At 36.4% G+C, this 20,155-nt stretch overlaps 1 protein-coding gene across 3 annotated transcripts in view; it reads left to right on the top strand.

Annotated features, from left to right (window-relative positions):
• osbpl10b (oxysterol binding protein-like 10b) overlaps positions 1-20,155 on the top strand; it is a 41,485-nt gene that overhangs the window by 3,953 nt on the left and 17,377 nt on the right. The window contains exons 2-6 of one of the 3 annotated variants that reach the window (XM_026283686.1): positions 375-550; positions 2,138-2,217; positions 6,665-7,162; positions 15,854-16,076; positions 16,285-16,427. In XM_026283686.1, the coding sequence (XP_026139471.1) occupies positions 375-550; positions 2,138-2,217; positions 6,665-7,162; positions 15,854-16,076; positions 16,285-16,427 (1,120 nt within the window). The remainder of the gene's footprint in view (positions 1-374; positions 551-2,137; positions 2,218-6,664; positions 7,163-15,853; positions 16,077-16,284; positions 16,428-20,155) is intronic. The other 2 variants (XM_026283687.1, XM_026283689.1) reach the window with 2 other exon arrangements.

Below are 20,155 nucleotides of genomic sequence, written 5' to 3'. Positions count from 1 at the left end.
AACCTACCGATTAATCACTGAAATAACATACAATTTATTGATTAATTGTTCTAATAAACATCAGATTAATATTATCAAAATAATCTTTTGTTACGGCCCTAAATCCAGTGCAGCCAATCAGAACATTTTAGAGACCGGCTAGCAACACACTAGCAACTAACAAGAGCACGATAGCGACCACATAGCAATGCATAATAAAACCACTCTGAACACTTTAGCAACTGAAAAGCAGCACCCTGGCTATCAAAAGAAACACCTATCAACCACAAAGCTATGCAAAACAACCACTAAGAACATGTCAGGCGTCACACGCTGTCAAAATCTAGGTTTGCTGTAATGAAACCCTCTTCTCCTTTCTGTTCTCCATCATGCAGGTATTTCGTGTTGGACCCTGAACTCGGCCAGCTTCAGTATTTCATCAACGAGCACAGTAAGAACCAAAAGCCACGAGGGTCCCTGCCCCTCATTGGCTCCTCAGTGGCCCCAAGCGATGAGTTTCCTTATATGTTCACAGTCTCTGCTGCAAATGGAGATTTCTTCAAACTGCGGGGTGAGCATCTTTCCTTTTTATCGGGGGTTTCAATCCTTTGCTTTTGCTTTTAACGTGGTCATTTGATCCCTTCCATCTCCATTCTCCTTTAACATGAGTCTCCTCACACTCTCTCGCACAACATCTCTTAAGGAAGCATCTCTGATACATGTTTTTTCCTTCAGGCACCCCCTTTATCTGTGATTTAGTTGTCCACGTTCACTCTTTCTTTTTCGCCAGCAACTTCCTCATCAAATTAGATCTCTATACTTTCCCCTCTTTCTGTTTCTCTCGTGTCGTATCAAGTATGCCAGGAGTCTTTTCATGGTTGGCATTCAGTGTATGCCACAATCTTTTATGATGGTTTTACATCAAAATTCACTTTTGGTCCGAGGCGGCTCTGAGAACTCATTTACACTGTGTCAGGAGTTTACAAGCAAAATGCCACCAGCCAAATCGGCCATTTGTAACAAAGGCAATTTCGGAGAGGTTGAGAGAGGATGGATTTCTTTGGGAAAAGAGCTGTCACCTCCAGCGTTATTCCCAGTAGTTTGACAGCCTTGCCGCAGGCGGAGTCTCGTCCGCTCCCAGTCTTCCAGCATTCTGAAATGATAATCTTCAGGTGCTATTTTCTCATTTCACACCTTCTCAGTCTTACCCTGAGTTACAGACAAACCACAAATTAGGTTTTTCGGTCTTGTGTTGTTAAAAAAGCTTGCATTTGTTCTACCTGGGTAACTATACCATACATAATGACCTTAAAACTAGATTTCCATATGTCATATGAAAAAAAAAAACCTTTTGGTTCTTCTTCAGGCAAGAAAGTGCAGAACAGATTTGGGGCTGTTTTGCTTCCATAATTTTACTTTTTTCAAGCTAGTGGAAAGAAAACATACACAATATACATTAAAGTGTTTATTTTATTACAGCTTTCTCTGTGTGTTTCTGTAGTTTTTAATTGAAATGCATATCTTTTATAAGATATTTTCTCAAAATGAATTTCACCAGAAATTTCCAATTCAGTAGCACTTATGGTGATATTGTTTTTATGACTGTTGACAGTATTTTACTGTATTTGAGTAAATAATGTGTTTAATTTATGGAGTGATCCCCTCTATAAAATACACCACTGTAAAAACATTTAAAAAAGTATTTTATGACAAGAACATTAAACCTTGCTTTATCCAGAGTTCAGATTTTAGTTTTGGAAATGTATGCAAACTCCTGTACATTTAATTAGAAAACACCTATTTTCCATATTTAATCATAACATTTCAGAAAACATGTGTTGTTTTACTGTGATTAATCAACTGGGGATTTATGGTGATATGTATTAGTTATCTGTTTTTAAATTTCTTAAATTTAAAACAATGTTAACAAAAAATTTAAATTAAAAAGTAAAATGCATTTCTCATAATATGACTGCTTTAATATGCAGGACTATTTATAAGGATTAAACAAACAAACAACTTCATTATTTTTAATGAACATAATCAAATTCATTACTTGTTATGTTATGTTATGTTGTGTTGTGTTTATTGAATTAAATAAGCTGTAGATGCAGCATGAATGGATGTGGCCATTTATAGTTGACATGTCTTCTTTTAGCTTGTGATGCGCGTGAGCAGCAGATGTGGATGACCCAGCTTCAGCTGTGCACCCGTCGCCACTCAGACGGCAGCGCCAAGGTAACCCAGTTACATTTAACTCAACACACTCTGCTCTCATTTCCTTCCTTTAAATCTTTTTCACTCCCTCTTGCTTTAGAAAGCAAAATGTTTGTCTTGAGGCTGTCCTCCTTTGATTTTGTTCACTCTGTCATCGATGATGTACTAACTGTCCTTTCTGTAAGTGCATTTTCTCTTGAAATCCTTCCTGTCTTTGTCTCTGTCTCTCACATTCTGTGTACTGACTGACTCGCTCTTCATTTCCTCTGACCTCTCCAGACTCTACTTGGATGAAAAACGGCCCCTGTAATCTTGAGATTTGTCTCTTTTCAGTAGAGAATAAAGTTCATCTCACTGCATGTAAGGCTTATTGTTATGGCTGGCATTTCAAATGAGGTCATTAACAAGTTTATACTTGTAAGTCTTGTAAATTTCGCTTAATTTGTAGAGATGTGCTATTACTTTTCTACACAGTTTAGCTTGATGGATGATAAAAGAGGTAAATGAAAGCCATTGACTTAGTGCACTGAAGGAGAATATTTTAAATTCAGACTTTCAACTATCGTCTCTTTCGTGGTTACAGGCTTACATGGCGTTGTTGTGCTACATGGTCCCAAAAACGTAACATTTACGCGCTTTTTTAAGCATTGCTGTTTAGAAAAAAGGGATTTTTAAGCCATTGAAATGAACTTATTTCGCTATACTTATATAGGAGTGTTGTCAATGAGGCGTCGCGCACGTGAAGATGGTGTATATACCTTATTTTTCGGACTATAAGTCGCACCTGAGTATAAGTCAAATCAGTCCAAAAATACGTCATGACGAGGAAAAAAACATATATAAGTCGCACTGGACTATAAGTCGCATTTATTTGGAACCAAGAACCAAGAGAAAACATTACCGTCTACAGCCGCGAGAGGGCGCTCTATGCTGTTCAGTGTAGACTACAGGAGCACTGAGTAGCATAGAGCGCCCTCTGGCGGCTGGAGATGGTAATGTTTTCTCTTGGTTGGTTAATTTCTCTCGGTTCATGTCAAATTAATTTTGATAAATAAGTCGCACCAGACTATAAGTCGCAGGACCACCCAAACTATGAAAAATATATATATATGTGTGTGTGTGTATGTGTGTGTGTGTGTGTGTATCGTTACCGTGAAATAAAATCACTCATACCGTGATATAAGATTTGGTTTACATTGCCCATCCCTATTTTGACCTTATAATCATGCACATATGTACAGACTTGCTAGTGTTATCCACAGATTCAGTTATGGCTATTATAATTCATTGAGCAATAAAATAAGTAGCTGTATGGAGGCATGTGATCTATACATGTGACAGCTCACCTGACATGATCATATACTGTAAGTGTGGTCTTATTTCTCTTTTAACCACATAGCATGGTTTATCTTCTTCCAAATGTATTAACAATTGTTTGATACTAATTGGAGAAACATTGTGTCAGTTCACTTATCATGTGACAAAAACACACTGCATGTCACACGCTGTTTCCCATTATCGTGTGACTCTGAACACTGATTTGTATGTTTAACCTTTACAGAGTTAAACTTTAAGCATTCACCTCCATTAAGACATGTCATTAAATTATGCCTCAAGATGCAAAATGTTTGTTTTGCCGTCTGAAAGAGATTCAAATGGATGTTTAAATGCAGTATTATGCATTCGGCAGACTGTTTTAGGCAGATGGTGTTGTGTCCAATTATTTATTGTAATTTTCAGCGCTTCTGAGTGGCAGAGTAATGATAACTTTAGTCAGATCTGAAAATGAGTGTTTACAAATGGGAGAGACTAGCATTGGCCATTAATTTAGAGCACGGATTTAATGGAAATGAATTTAGCCTTGAGGCTAAAACATTGTTTGACTTCTATTAGCATTCATTTTCAATATATGACCTACAAATGACAGTCTAATAACACAAGCCAGCATTAGCTGCTAATGTATTCTTAAAAAAGGGAAAAACCTTGCAGTCTTTATGATTATTCCCATTATAAGCAAAGTAATTTGAAACCACACAAATCTGGGCCTGGTCTTCATCATCGGCCTAAGGCCAAATATATTACATTACAAGTGTGTTATATTTATTCATTTAAAGACTGAATCCATAATGCATGCAACAGATGCTTCATGTATTCTCTACACTTGGCATGCTTATTTCTTATTTTCTTTTTTAACATAACTCTGAAAGTAAGTGTACTTTATGTATTTCATAATGCACTGTACTGATTGCCTGCTGCAGTGTTAGCAGAAGGTTTATTTATTTATTTATTTTAATTTTTTTATGAAGATCCATTATGCAATTTTGTCCGATTTCAGTGTTTCTACTTAAAAAAAAGAAAAAAATATATATTTTAGAAAGAAATTAAAACTTTGATTCAGTAAGGATGCACTAAACTGAACAAAAGTGACAGTAAAGACATTTACATTGTTACAAAAGATTTACTTTTCAAATACATGCTGTTCTTTTTCCTCTTTTCTGTTCATCAAAAAAATCCTGAAAAAAATTATCATGTTTAAACAAAAATACTGAAACAAAAATGCAGCTGTTGTAACCAATAATAATATATGTATTTTTTAACACCGAATCAGTATATTAGAGTGATTTTTGAAGGATCACATGACACTGAAGACTGGAGTTATGTCTGCTGAAAATTCGCCACAGGAATAAATTACATTTTTTTAAATGTATTAAAACAGAAAACATAAATTGTAATATTATTTTACAATATTGCAATTTTACTGTATTTATCAAATAAATGCCACCTTGGTCAGCATTATATTTATTCTAGCTTTGTATACATTTATATGTATATGTATATGTGTATTCTCTCGAAATATCTGAATTGTAATTCAGATTTCCCAGATACGTGCTGTTCTATGAACATCTCTGCTATAAGGGGGTCTAAGGGTCCGTATAGACTTATGTAACTTGGTATTCAGTGCTAAAATCTCATATGACTGAACAATGGACTGCCATTAGACTGCGAGAATGCAATTGCATGAAGTCGGGGGAGCTCCATCAGACCTGAATAAAATACTCATTGTCGCACATACAGAAAAACCTCATAGTGTGGTCTCATTTTGGGTCATTTCAAAGAGTGCGATCTTCCTTCAAGCCTAAGACTCCATTTAGCAGCACCCAGGGGAGCAATGTTCTCTCGCATTTCTCAAGAATGCACAGGTGCCTTTGACATGTTTTTTGTTTTTGTTTTTTGGCCTAAATACATCCTCCTCTGTTTGTTTGATATGAATCATTTTTTATAGAGCATGACTTTGGGAATGTTGCTGTTCTGAGACTGATTACTATGTTTTATTTTGGCAACTCAGATCTTCGTATGGGTGTTTGCTAAGGCCAGTATGCTGATTTAGAGCCCAATAAAACATTGCTTATTATTCATTATTTTATCAATGTTTACAAGTTTTGCTGCTTAATACTTTTGTGGAAACTGATAAAAAAATTTCAGGATTTTTTTTTTGTGTGTGTTTGTTTATAAATGTATTTTCTGTCACTTTCAAATTTAATGTTGAATAAAAGTATACATTTCTTTATAAAAAATAAATAATAATAATAATTAATAAAAATCTGTGTGCCTTAAAGAATAGACCTGAACAACAATTGTGGTCAAAATTATTAGAACACCTGAAAGATCTGAAAATATTGACCTTTTTTGCCTCCAAAACATGATTTAATTTCATAATGTTCATGAAACATGCAGATGGTTCAGCACAACAGATATCAGATGTGTGTCTTACTGTTTTATCCACTTTTTACTTTAATAATTGGTATGTCAATCTTTTGCAGTAATAAAAACAGCACATCTTTCTGGCATTGTGCCAGTATATTTCCTGAGAACCTCAAGCCAAAGGCTTTCCTTTAAAAGTACAGTAGATCTGTCCAGTTTATTTTCCAACTCGCCCCAAATTTGCTTGATAGGGTTGAGGTCTGGACCATATCCATCTTTTACAATGTTCCAGCAGATTACTTCCATCGCAGGTAGTTCCAGCAATAGTTGATTTTATGGGTATTGCAATGACCATTTCAACCAAAACAACTGAAACCTCTTTAATATGCCATGTGTTCTAATAATTTTGCCCACCATGATTTCCATGACACCCCAGAAACCATGTTGCTGTGCTGTGTGGTAAGAAAAACACCCCAAACTCTACAGAAATTATGGAAGAGCAGTTTTGCAGTAAAAAAAAAAAGTTAGACTTAGACTAGATCTAGTTAGACTTGTGATTTTTTGTAAGAGCATGCATTAGACACTTGCTTTTGTGCATTTTTTTTATCAGCAGTGCCCTAAATGCTTTTGTGAATCACAGACAAATGATGTCTCTGATTAGCTGTGATGGAATGAGATTGCAGTTCTCAGGTTGTGCTGAAGAGCTTTTAGAGATGAAAGCATTTCAAACGAGTGACAACCTTTATCTCTCTGCTGTGGAGAACAGTACTCTACAGGAAGCTCTCTCCTTTTCTCTCTGCCGTCTCATATTGCACTTTTTCCCACCATGCACTGCCCTTGCTTCCCCTCCCCCTCCCTGCCTGTATGTGGCTGCTGTCTTGGTGGTGTCAGGCCGATGATGCTCTTTTGCGTGATGGCAGACCGTGCTGGTGGCACAGGGCCGGTGTCTGTTCCCATGGGGAAGCGAGGCCTGGGCACCTGCTCTCGCTCTTACTCCTGCTGCTGCCATTGCTGCTATCTCTTTCAGGGCTGCACCTCCTCCTCCTCCTGCAACACCTCCTCCTCTTCCTCCTCCGCCGGCCGGACCCGCAGCTTCTCCCTGCATCCGCACCCCATCCCACAGTGCTCCTCCATCTCCGCCCAAAGACAGACCCCCCAGCACGGGACGCCTGCCTCTGTCATCACCATCACCCACCACAAGTCTCCCCCTGCCAGCCAACGGGCCTGCAGTCAGCATCCTGCAGGACTGCACCAGGTCAAAGAGGTATGGACAGCGCCAGACAGAGCCAGCTAGCCACTGTTAACATTTTGCAGTGCCTGTCAGGGTTTTATTTGATTGAACTCTTTGATGAAAATTTAGAATTTTTTGGGGTTAGACTAGTAGTTTGGATTTTTTGGCCAGTCAGTATTTTCATTAGTCATACCATAGTTGTTATTAATTTTATTTTTAGTAACATATATTTATTAAAACATGTTTAAAGAATTTTATATATATATATATAATTTGCTTCATATTTTAGATTTAACATATTATATGTGACCCTGGGCCACAAAATCAGTCATAAGTATATTTGTAGCATTAGCCCAAAATAAATTTTTGTATTACAGATACACATTTTTTTTTTCTTTTATGCCAAAAGTCATCAGGATGTGAAGTAAAGATCCTGATCCTTTAAAAACTAAATTAACAAAAAACATTTTTGCATCAGATTTCAGATTTTCAAATGGTTGTATATTGGCCAAATATTGTCCTATCCTAGAAAATACATAAATGGAAAACTTATTTATTCAGCTTTCAAATGATGTAGAAAAAAATTTACCCTTATGACTGGTTTTAAGGTCCAGGGTCACATATTAAATATTTTATTATATTTTAACTTGCTTTATATATTTCAGATACATGCAACTTTATATCTAATTTTATTTTAAATGCTTGTTTTTTATATTAAATGCATTTTCCTATAAATGTTACATTGTAGTTACATAAAACTTTTATTGGCTTGCTCATTTGTTAATTTAAGATTTCTTTTTAGCAACATGTTTCAATAAAAGTGAGAAATTAAACTATAACACACACACACACACATTTTTGGAGGTTTGTGTTTGGATTATTGTACGGTTGGATGATCCAAACATGGTCCATTGTAAGATTTCTAACAGAGTCAGTCACTTTTTGATTTTTTATCTGTTGGTATTTGATAGAATCAAAGATGCCATGTATCTAAACAAGATGTCCAGGATCGCCAGCAGGCCCACAACATCAAAAATACAGCAGTGTATTTCATTGAACACATGGGGTTCTTTTTAGGTGCTACTTTGACAATTTTTTTTAAGGTTTTCTGACCCCGAGACTCAACTATTTCCTGCAATTCTCCAGCTGTGGTCTTTAGCCACTCAAACTCTCCTTCTAACCATGCATTGGGATGATATAGACACACGTCCTCTTCCAGGCAGATTCGTAACATTTTCTGTCGATTGGAAATTCTTAATTATTGCCCTGATGGTGGAAATGGGAATTTTCACTGCTCTAGCTCTTTTCTTATAGCCACTTCACTAATTTGTGAAGCTCAGTTATCTTTGCTGCACATCAGAAATATATTCTTTGGTTTTCTCATTGCGATGGATGACCCTGGAGTATTCAAAATTGTGAATATGAATGGGAATATTGTGGCCAATATGTATTAGAGTAAAACATTTATTTTATAATGATATTTCCCCCATTTTAAATTCTTATTATCCAATGAAAGGATAGATTTTTGTGATTTTTTAAATAAAAGATCAAAAGGATTAACAATGCAGATTCATTTTCACAGACGCCTTTGATCATATTTACCAAGGGTGTCCATATTGTTTGGCATGACTATATATATTTTTATATATAGTTAAAAAAATAACATTTGTCAGGTATGGTGTAAAACATTGGTTTGTAAATTTCATTTTAACTGATGCTTCCAGGTCTGTCAGAAATCAGTTGTGCTATTCCTACAAAACCGTTATATGTAACTTTACATTGGTAATATATTTACAGTAAACCAATCCAGTATCTGCAACCATATTCCATTCATTAAAGTATAATGTTACATTAAAGTTAGCAAGATACTGTGTTAATGGTCTGTCCACTATAGTAGATGAAAAGCATCAAAGGGTTAAGCATTAAATATTGTTTGTCTGTTCTGCCAAAAGGTTTTAAATTGTCAAGTTAGTATTTATTACACATAGCACACAGTCTTTTGTATTAAGCTTTGAAGGTCGACGGCGGTTCAGTATGCAGTCAGCAGCACTGCCAGTGTTGAGCTGACTCCCTTATGGAGCGTCTCAACCTCCGCTGGCCTGTGAGTGCTACGTCAGCATCAGAAAGTGGCTGTTCAGCAGGAAGCTTGTGTCATCACATTGTTTTGACATTGTTGCAATTAACCCTCAAAGTGGAGTGAAAATGTTAGAAATAGTCAGTTTTGACTCAAAACTACAGGAATTGCACTCATTCTCATTCACGTATGAGTACTGAAAAAACTACTGCCAAACCTAGCATCACTATTACTATTGCTCATAGATGAATCCTTATGCCAAAGTATAATAGTTAAATAGTTTGAATAGTTCACCCCAAAATGAAAATTTGCTTAATATTTACTAACTTTTAAGTTGTGATTATTTAAGTTGTAGAAAGCTGATAAAACATCACAATAATGCTCATGTAATCAACACTGTTCCATCAATTGCATTATTAAGTGATTATGGTGATGTTTTTGTCAGATATGTGAACTTTCATTCTGTCTGCACCCATTCACTTCAGAGGACCCATTGGTGAGCAAGTGAGGCAATTCAAAATTTCTCCAAATCTTTACTGATGAAGAAACAAACTCATTTACACCTTGGATGGAGTACATTTTCAGCAAATTTTTGGTTGGACGATTCCTTGAAAATTTGGCATGTAGCTCGGGTAGTACTGCTTGTAGTGTTGGGCCTGAGTCGAGTTTTAGTTTTTAACCAACTGAGTTTGAGTTGGAGACATTTATTTGTCTTTTTATCTTAATTTTTAGTTTAATATTTTATACAACATATGATGTGGATTCGTCTGTATGCTGAAAAAATTCTGTGTTTAAAATGTCCAAGTCCAATTCCATTAACAATTGAAGTCCCAGTCCAGAACTCTGACTGCTTGTGCTATAAAAAATGTACAGCACCACAAACTGCTGTTATAAGCAACTCAACCGAAGAGATGATCAAACAAACAAAATAATCCTATAGACGTAAACTGAATCTTATCTAAGAAACTAGCTTTTGTTTTGTTTTAAACCGTCAGTTTGTATGACCCTAATGTGATATTTTTTTTCTGACAACCAGCTGCTTTTTCCGGCTCTTATGCCATATTTTTTGGCCTCGAATTAGACGACACTGTCACTTTCGCTGACAGTCCAAAGGAAACATGCAGCAAGTCATTGGGAACCAGCTGAGATTCATAAAATGCGCTTTCAAAATGTGTGTGCATCTAAGCAGTGAGGTGAAAATTATTATTAGCAATCTCTCTGAATATCTTGCCAGCATGATAGGCAGAATATTTTACTGGTATATAAAGCTGGCATGCGTGTTTAAAGGGACAATTCTTTTAAACTCATGTCATTGTAAACCTGTATGACTTTCTTAGGGATGAGTAAATACTACAGCGTTGTATTTTTTGGTTTGACACTAAAAACTTAACGACATTCTCTTTTTATGAAGCATTTTGTGGGGCATTCAATTCTCCTCTCATTCATCTGTCTTCAGTCAAGCCCCACTAAATTATCTTTCTTGGCTGTGGAGCCAACCCACCCCCATACACCTTTTTAAACTCATCCATGCCCATTTACACCTGCTGATATGGAGCTCAAAAGAGGTAATCTCTGGGCTGTCAGTCAAAGATGTGGCTAGCGCCTGTGCTTTTGAAAAGACAACTTCTCCTTTGCCAACTGGAGATAGCCGAGACTCTTTTTTCATATTCACACCATTTGCTTTCATCTCTGTAATACCTTTCCTAGCAGGTGGAATTCTGTATATTTTGTAGTGTATTTTGAGGTTTTGCTAAAAGTTTTTTCCCCTCCATCAGCACTTCATATTCGGTAAGTGTATTAACTTGGAGTCTCTAATATTCATATTATTCTTTTTAATTCCACTAGCATCACTTAACTTCAACAAATGTTGAAGTATTTATTGTCACTTTTGATTCATGTAATGCATCCTTGCTGAATAAAAGTATGAATTTAAATCTAATTAAATATAGTGACCCTGAACTTTTGAATGGTAGTGTGCAGCCTGCAATGTAAGCTGGAATAGCAGAAAGTGTTGTAAAACTGAATGAAAGGACACACTTTACCTAAAGAAATGGTTTTGAAAGGCTCCATATAGTTGCACGGAACTGTTGGCATTTTAATTATTCTGCTGTGTTTATTTTTATCCATGGTTTGATGTGCAATTAGTCACACTGTTTCCCCTCAACAAGTGTGGAGGAGTGGAAATTGCATTTACACAGAAATCATTAGTGAAGATTAGAGAGGATCATCTTTATAGGGATGTGTTGATGTGTCTGCTGGAAGGTTGACAGGACTTGGTCTTGTATAATTCTGGAGGTATTCTGAAAACAATTGACCCCAAACTTAGTGCTTTCCAAATGTATTTATTTCGTAGCCAAAGTTATGTTAAAGTGACATTGCATGTCCTTTAGAGCCCATGCAAGGAAAAAAAAAAGGTTGTGTGTGCGTGAAAGTGACAGTGATAGAAAGTGACTGAGAGAACTGTAACCTTTCTGACTATGAACATTTTGACGGTGGAAAAAAAAAAGATGTGATAAGAAAGAGGCTTTGTGAAGAAGGGAGAGGGGGAGGAAAAAAGAGCAGGAGTACAAGGAATTGATTTTCTGTTCATTCTACTATATCGTTTCATGAGTAACAACTTGAGAGGTGTGTTAGAATTATCTCTGCTTTCTGTATATAGAATATAGTCAAAACCTTAGGAGTATAGAAGATAAACCATTATACTCTTACTTACTCATAAATAAATATTGGATTGCTACATATTTTGAATGGAATTATGGGTAAGGCCAGACCCAAACCTGCATTAGCATTATTATGTGCTATGTATCTGCAAGAATCTAGCGATATGATATGGATCACGATACATGGGTTACGATATGATATGTTGCGATACATCAATTGTTGTTAGCAAGGCGACATATTGGGATATTTCTTATATTAGGAATAGGAAAGCTGTCATTAAGAACACTTCAACATATGCAAACTTTAAAAAAAAAAGTTTTTTAACCAGAATACAGTGGGATCTTTTGCATTCATTAGTCCCTGTAACATTCAACATCATTGAACCACTTTTTGTGCAGTACAAATAAAGGGGAAAAATAAAGGGGAAGTCATGGCCTAATTGTTAGAGATTTGACTCCTAACCCTAAGGTTGTGGGTTTGAGGCTTGGGCCGGCAATACCACGACTGAGGTGCCATTGAGCGAGGCACTGAACCCTCAACTGCTCCCCGGGCGCCGCAGCATTAATGGCTGCCCACTGCTCCAGGTGTGTGTGCACTTTGGATGGGTTAAATGCGGAGCACTTGGCTGTAGGTCACTTCACTAAAATGCTTGCAGGATTCTTTAGTTAAATTAAATGTACAAACCCGATTCCGAAAAAGTTGGGACACTGTACAAATTGTGAATAAAAACAGAATGCAATGATGTGGAAGTTTAAGTTTATTCAGAATACAACATAGATGACATATCACATGTTTAAACTAAGAAAATGTATCATTTTAAGGGGAAAATATGTTGATTTTAAATTTCATAGCATCAACACATCCCAAAAAAGTTGGGACAAGGCCATGTTTACCACTGTGTGGCATCCCCTCTTTTTTTTATAACAGTCTGCAAATGTCTGGGGAGTGAGGAGACAAGTTGCTCAAGTTTAGGAATAGGAATGTTGTCCCATTGTCTAATACAGTCTCCTAGGAACTTTCTTAGGTCTTCTTTGTCGCATCTTCCTCTTTATGATGCGGCAAATGTTTCAAATGGGTGAAAGATCTGGACTGCAGGCTGGCCATTTCAGTACCCGGATCCTTCTTCTACGCAGCCATGATGTTATAATTGATGCAGTATGTGGTCTGGCATTGTCATGCTGAAAATGCAAGGTCTTCCCTGAAAGAGATGACGACTGGATGGGAGCATATGTTGTTCCTGAGCATATGTTGATTTAAAAAAAAAAAAAACATAAATATCAATATTGCGTACAGTATCGCCAAACAAAATATCACGATATTCAAGTATAGCAACACCCCTACTGATTACTTTCTTAATATGTTCGCTTTTCATGTTCCATGTTAGAAAGAAAGTCATACAGGTTTGGAACGACATGAGGCAGAGTATATTTTTGGGTGAACTATCACTTTAATTCTATTTTAGGCTTTTTCTCTCAGCATTATACAACAGTTTTGAGTTTGTGTGATCTCTCAGCTCCTGAATCTTGATCAGTACCAAACCTGTGTGCAAGGGTCCATGGGAATTCTGTGCTGAGAGCAGGTGACAGCTGTGATGCCTGTCTCTTTCCTTTAATGCTCAATAAAAAATAGAAATGGATCAAGGAGAGAGTATAAAGAGATTGATCATTTTTTCATGAGAGCTGGGTTCTGAGCAACCACAAAATCTCTTCTGTACTCAAAGTTTGCCATGATGTAGCAGACAGACAGGACAGTTATTATAGAAATCCCAAAAGTAGTTTGCTCGTGGCATAGAGAGCTGGCAGTAATATCCCTGTTTCAGTGAATTATTTAAAGATGACGTCAATGTATGTGAGACCAAACACATAAAAACCACATTTAAAAGGATAGTTTACCTGAAAACAACAGTTCTGTCATCATTTATTCACCTTTAGATTGTTCTAAGCCTGTATGATTTAAAAATGATTTAAAATTACAGTAAAGACTAGCAATTTTACAAATGATATCTAAATAGAAATAATGTTCCTTTGAACTTTCAGAATCCTTGGAAATGTGTGTCCCAGTTTACACTGTAGATATTAAGCGGCACAACTGTTTTCAACATGGACAATAATAATAATGTTCCAAAATTAGAGTGATTAATGAAAGTTCAGGTCACTAAAGTGACGGAGTATGGAGTAATTCAGTTTTCACAATATTTTTTTACTGTATTTTTAATCAAATAAATGCAAATTTTTGAGCATAAATAAAATGTAATACAAATCTTAGCCCCGAAACTTTTGAAAAGTGTTCTTCTTTTATATAATCTTGTTTGTTTCTGAGTGTTTATTATTATATTTAGATACAATCTTAGCTGTTTCAGAGAGGCAGATGTCTTGAGTAGACACTAATGTTCCTTTTAAGAGTTTAAGTTTCCTCCGTTAAAACTACAGCTGTGCTGTAATAGTGTTGCAATCACTAAAGTGTTGGAATGGAGGAAGGAGAGAGAGAGAAATATGTGCGTAGTGAGCGGCCTACTGTGATGAGTCACATCCTGCAACTTTCTGCTCCTCTTCGGCTATCTGTCTGCTTTTCATTAGAGCTGCTCAATAACCACACCACCACGAAAGCCCATGGTCATTACCTTCATGACAGACTCAAACGGAGGAGGCAAACACTACAAACTTTCCCTCTCGACTCGCTTCACAATCACAAAACATCCTGTATTCAATGCACATTAGAGTTTTCACAAACACCTAATAAGGGGAAACTCTGCAACATACACCCAAATATGTCATATATTCTCTGTCTCTGGGATTTGCAGTTGACAGCATGTAGTTTGTTTGAACATTTGTACAGCGAAGAAGATAGGATTGAGCTAATCCTGGAGATTATTTTCACTCCGCGAGGATTACAGGTGTCTCAATCTGCTCTAAATCAGACACCTGCAATACAATCCCCTGGATTAGATTGTTGCACTACACTTCTCATTTCTTCTTTACCTCAATATTATTATTTTATTTCTTTGAGATTTAAGTCAACTTTATTTTCATTTTAAGCACATCATGTGACAGTTGATTAAAAACAATTATGTGTGTATATGTACACACGGAGACAGCATGTATTAAAAAAAAAAACTGTAAATAATACTACAACATTAACCATTTGTCACATTGTTAACAATACATGCTATGTTAATATATTTAAAAATGTATTTTTGTCCCTGTGCTGGCAAAGCTCAGTTACTCCAGTCCATTACTCCAGTATTCAGTGTCACATGATCCTTCAGAGATTATCAGAATATGTTGATTTGATGGTTAAAAACATCAACCTTGTTATTATTATCAATGTTGAACAGCTGTGCTGCATACCATTCCTCTCCAATATATGTGTATTTGAGTGTATAAATGTATTAAAGTTTCCACAGCCACAAAATTAATAAACATAGATAGATAGATAGATAGATAGATAGATAGATAGATAGATAGATAGATAGATAGATAGATAGATAGATAGATAGATAGATAGATAGATAGTCATTATTCAAGTGGCAAAACAGATTGGTTAGTTTTTTATCAGCAGCCAATGAGCTTTATGCTCAACAATCAAATACTCGGCTAGTGCTTGCTGTAGCAGCTGCAGTGTGCTTCAGACACCCTCCACCTTCCCCAGCTCCACCTGTATAGATCTGCTACGGGGTGATCCATATATGGCAGTTTTCTTATATGTTATATGTGTTATACTCTGCCAAGACCAGACACATTAACATTGTCATGTACATTACCATGCCAAACCCTTCAAGGGCTGTCATGATAGAACTAATTTTGTACAGTTTTTAAGTGCATTCTAATCAAAGATTCATTTACTGGAGGGCTGTTCTGTGGATAATAGAAAGCCCAACTCAAGTAGCTCTAAATATAAATGTGGGCTGTTCAAATTGATTTAATTAAGATGTTTTAGAAGTCCAAATGGAATTGATGAGAAGGCTTTTTGTTGATCTGTTTTTTTTTTAGGTCATGTCCCAGGCAGAAGGCCAACAAAAGAACCTGGTGAATTCCATTGAGTCGCTGCCGAGCCGAGGGCCACTGTCCTCCTTGGACCAGGACCTGCTCCTGCTCAAAGCCACGTCTGCAGCCACACTCAGCTGTCTGGGAGAATGCCTGAGTATCCTTCAGCACAATGTGTGCCAGGCGGCCCAACAAATCACCCACAGTCACATCCAAGGATCAAATACAGGCAAGAATATGGCACTGTCTGTCTCTTCTGAAATATGTGATGTGTGTTAGTGCGGTGTGCCAAAATGTGTCCTCTTGTTACATCGCATATAATATTATTGTTTGATTTATAAGCTAAAATAATTTGAAGCCCAACGTTTTTTGTAATGGTGAATTTTGTAACACATTTGAATTGCTGTCTATGATATCAGATATCATCCTGTGTGCAGATAATGTCTCTAATTGGTCAAGGCCCAAGACCGCATCAGAAGGCCATGTGAAGATTGGAGAATTGACTCGTAACAATACCGCAACTATACATCAGCCCCACTCTCCACTTCACAGGAACAAAGAACGGCTCAAAGACACGGAGGTACTCACAAACACACATATAGTATTGTATAGTGTCATATAGTATAACATCTTTTACATTCTATATAGCAGTTGCCACTGTAGATAGTAGTACTGTCTTATTTTATTTTAATTTATTTTACTTTATCTTTAATTTATTTTAAAGTTATTTTACATTTGTATTTAATTTAACTTAAATTTATTTTACATTTGTATTTAATTTAATTTAAATTTATTTTATTTTATTTTATTTTTAATTTATTTTTCTATTCTATTCTATTCTATTCTATTCTATTCTATTCTATTCTATTCTATTCTATTCCTTGCCTGAAATTTGATCCATTGCTGTCACTGTTGGACAATGTTACTGCATAGTTTATTTGGTCTCATATATGATATTGTTTCATTTTATTTTGTCACAGAGATTCTCAGAAATGCAGATATATTATTATTTTTTCATAACATTTTCTTTTATTTAAATTTTTTTTTCTTTACATTTTATTTAATTATTTTTTTATTTAATTTTTTAAATTGAATAAAGAAAAATTATGGATTTTATTGTTATTTAATTATTCTATTCTATTCTATTCTATTCTATTCTATTCTATTCTATACCCTGCCTGAAATTTGATCAATTGCTGTCACTCTTGGACAATCTTACTACAACGTTTATGTACTATTTGTCCTCGTATATGATCTTGCATTTCATTTTATTTGGTCACAGAGGAACTCAGAATTGCCAATTTATTATGTTTTATATCTATGACACTTTCTGAAAATGTATCTGTTACTGTCACTGTTGGGCAGCATTACTTTAGAAAAATGGGTACTTTAGACACTATGTGGTCTTGTATTTCATTTTACTTCGTTTTTGCACTAGACTTCTCATCCAAATTTCTGAGGCGGCACTTTCTCCCTCGCCTCCTCAAAGAAAACGCCCCTGCAATATAGTCATCATTACACCCATCATTATCATTCTGAAACTGGCAGCTCTGTGACACGCTACTTATCACTTTAAAAGGGAGATGATCTTTCAGGGGTAAAATCTGTCACCGGGATCCGTTCAGCTTTTCTGATAATAGCCTAAAAAATCAGAATGGTCTCTGACTCATTTAAAGTCTCCCGTAGAGTAGACACGTCTTTGAAAAGTTTCAAATATGCGTCTGCGCTATTGTGCGTGAGCCTGCCAGGCTTCTACGGTGAAGGAGTGGAAGAGGAGCGCTAATTGGACGTGTTCTAGTTTTAGCGTCTGTGGCGGGTGACTGAGGATACCCACAATCCCTCTGGAGCCCTGAATGAGTCAGCCCTCTTGGAAAAATTTTATCCGCCTGCGCTTCTCTGGAGAAAGGCCAGAGCTGCTGTTTCTTGGACGTAAGCGTGTGCAACTGTTTGTTTGCGCGCACACAGTGGCGTATGTATAAATACACGTTAATTTGTGTGCGCGCGTATGCCTGAAGGGAGCTAATTCATTTTGCGTTTGCTTTGTGTGTGCTAGTCATTAAATCGGCTCCCTGTGAGAATGAACATGCTCCCAGAATGCAACAGACATTTTTCTGTTTTTTCTCTGATATAATCGCGATAATCAATCTAATTAATTTAACTTTGTGACTCATGCCATTAAACCTTTAAATGACTCAGTTCGCACTGTAGAAAATTAAGATGATGATGGCATGATGCTGAAGTGTAAAGCAAATGCATGGCACATGTGTACTTCAGCTTCTAGCACCGAATGCAATTTTAACAGATGCAACATCAGCATCGACTGCATGGCTCATCATGGCTTATCTGGGCATGAAACTGTGCCAGCGCAGACAGTGAAATATGCTGATGTATCTGAGGTCTGAAATGAGTTTGTATGAGCTCCATCAATCCCATCATACTGCATATGAGATCTGGCTCCATGCGCCTCCTTTTTCGGGAGTGCAGTTTGTTGCTAAATGGATTCTGAGTGGCACAGTGGATAGTGCTCGCGTCACGCAGGAGTGCTCTGGTGATCTTTTATCACACTGTGTGTATTGTAGCCCTGGAGATACATAATTACCTGGAGCTTTCGCACTGCATAATGTGATTGCCAGCTGCAAAAAGCCACTTCAGCTGCTGTGGGAATTAAAGGAATAGTTCATCCACAAATGGAAAACCTTATCATCGTTAACTTACACTCATGTGGTTCCAAACCTGTATGACTTTCTTATATCCATAGAGACTTTTTGCTCTTTTGAACTATAATAACTATCGCTCATTCAGTGCCATGGCCGCTGACGTTATTTATTTGCTAACATCTTTGTGCTCTCTGCTCTGCGTTGAGTCTGAATCTGACCAATAAAACTTTAAGATTAAACCGTTAGTTTATATTATTATAAAAATGGGAGAAAATGTAAAGCGCGGTCGAAGGCAAAGTGTCCCTCACTGGTTGCCATAGAAACATGAAACACACTCGAGACTGCACATGCGTGCTAGCTGGATCAACCAAAAATATACTTTAACGCAATTTGAGCATCATAGAAAACATTCATGTGAAAGTTCACCTCAGATTGTATTGCTGATTTGAAAAATATTAAATATGACTGTGTCAAGTCTGCAAGCATTATTACCGTGCGTGCACTTGCATTAACTGAGTTTCTAACGGCAGAGAGAGAGAGAGAGAGAGAGAGGGAGAGGGAGAGAGAGAGATCACTTTTTTTTTGGCTCACTCTTTTCTTTTCCTAATTTTACAAGTTGCAGGTTACAAAAAACACAAGCAGTGTTTGATCACGGTGGGTATTCTCAGAGTCTATTACACACAATGTTAAACAGACCCAGGACCCGAGGTAATAGATTCAGACCCGACCCGGACATAGCTGATCATTTAAAATATAGACCCGAACCCGTACGGGTCCCGGGTTGACGGGTCTCGGGTGCACTGTGAAGACCTCTAGTATAAAGGGCATCAAACTACTATTATACTACTACTACTACTACTATACACTTATTGCAAAGAAAATACTGCTGTTTTTGCATAGTATTAATAGAATACATCGCTATTTGTGTGTAGTGTAAATAGCATCAATTAGCTGCTGCCAAAGTTTTATTTTTGGGTGAACTGTCCCTTTAAGTCATTATTCACTGAAAAAAAGACACTCTAAATGCTGATTTACGAGTCTATTTTGAGTAAATTGTTTAATTGATATAGTTTACAAAACAATTCTGAATGATTTGTTAACAAATCAGACTGATCTGATTTTTGGGTGCAACTATCTGTAATGGTTAACAACCCGTTTAAGAGGAAAGTTATCCATGAATAACAACTTAAATTTAAGTCTTTTTATGGCACGTGTTACAGCATGCACCTCTCATGGATCACTTACAGTATATCAGGGTTTTCCAAGCTGGGGTTTGTGAGTTTATAATTCTAAAAGCTCATTATTAATTAAAAAATAAAAAATATGCTGTATATAATAAAAAGAGAAGATTAGGTTATGTGCATGTCATGACTATTAACCGTCATCAGAAAAAGAAGAAAATGAAAATGTGTCATTATTGTTTGTTTCAAGTTTATTTCAGGTCATCCCTGATTTATATGAAGCTTCCCCTTACATGACAATTCCCCATTGTAATTTAAGTGAGAGCAAATTATGACATAACTCATTTTAGATAAAACATGTTTCGATATTTTATTTTTAATTAAAGCAATCCAGTTCTGTTATATGAGCAGATGCCCGGAACTAACTGTTGTATAACATTTATAATACACTGACCTTGACCTAGCAAGTG

Source organism: Carassius auratus, chromosome 16 (assembly GCF_003368295.1).
Source record: "Carassius auratus strain Wakin chromosome 16, ASM336829v1, whole genome shotgun sequence".
Lineage (NCBI taxonomy): Eukaryota > Metazoa > Chordata > Actinopteri > Cypriniformes > Cyprinidae > Carassius > Carassius auratus.
Note: the sequence above shows the minus strand (reverse complement) of the source record. Positions and strands in the feature narration are given on the sequence as shown.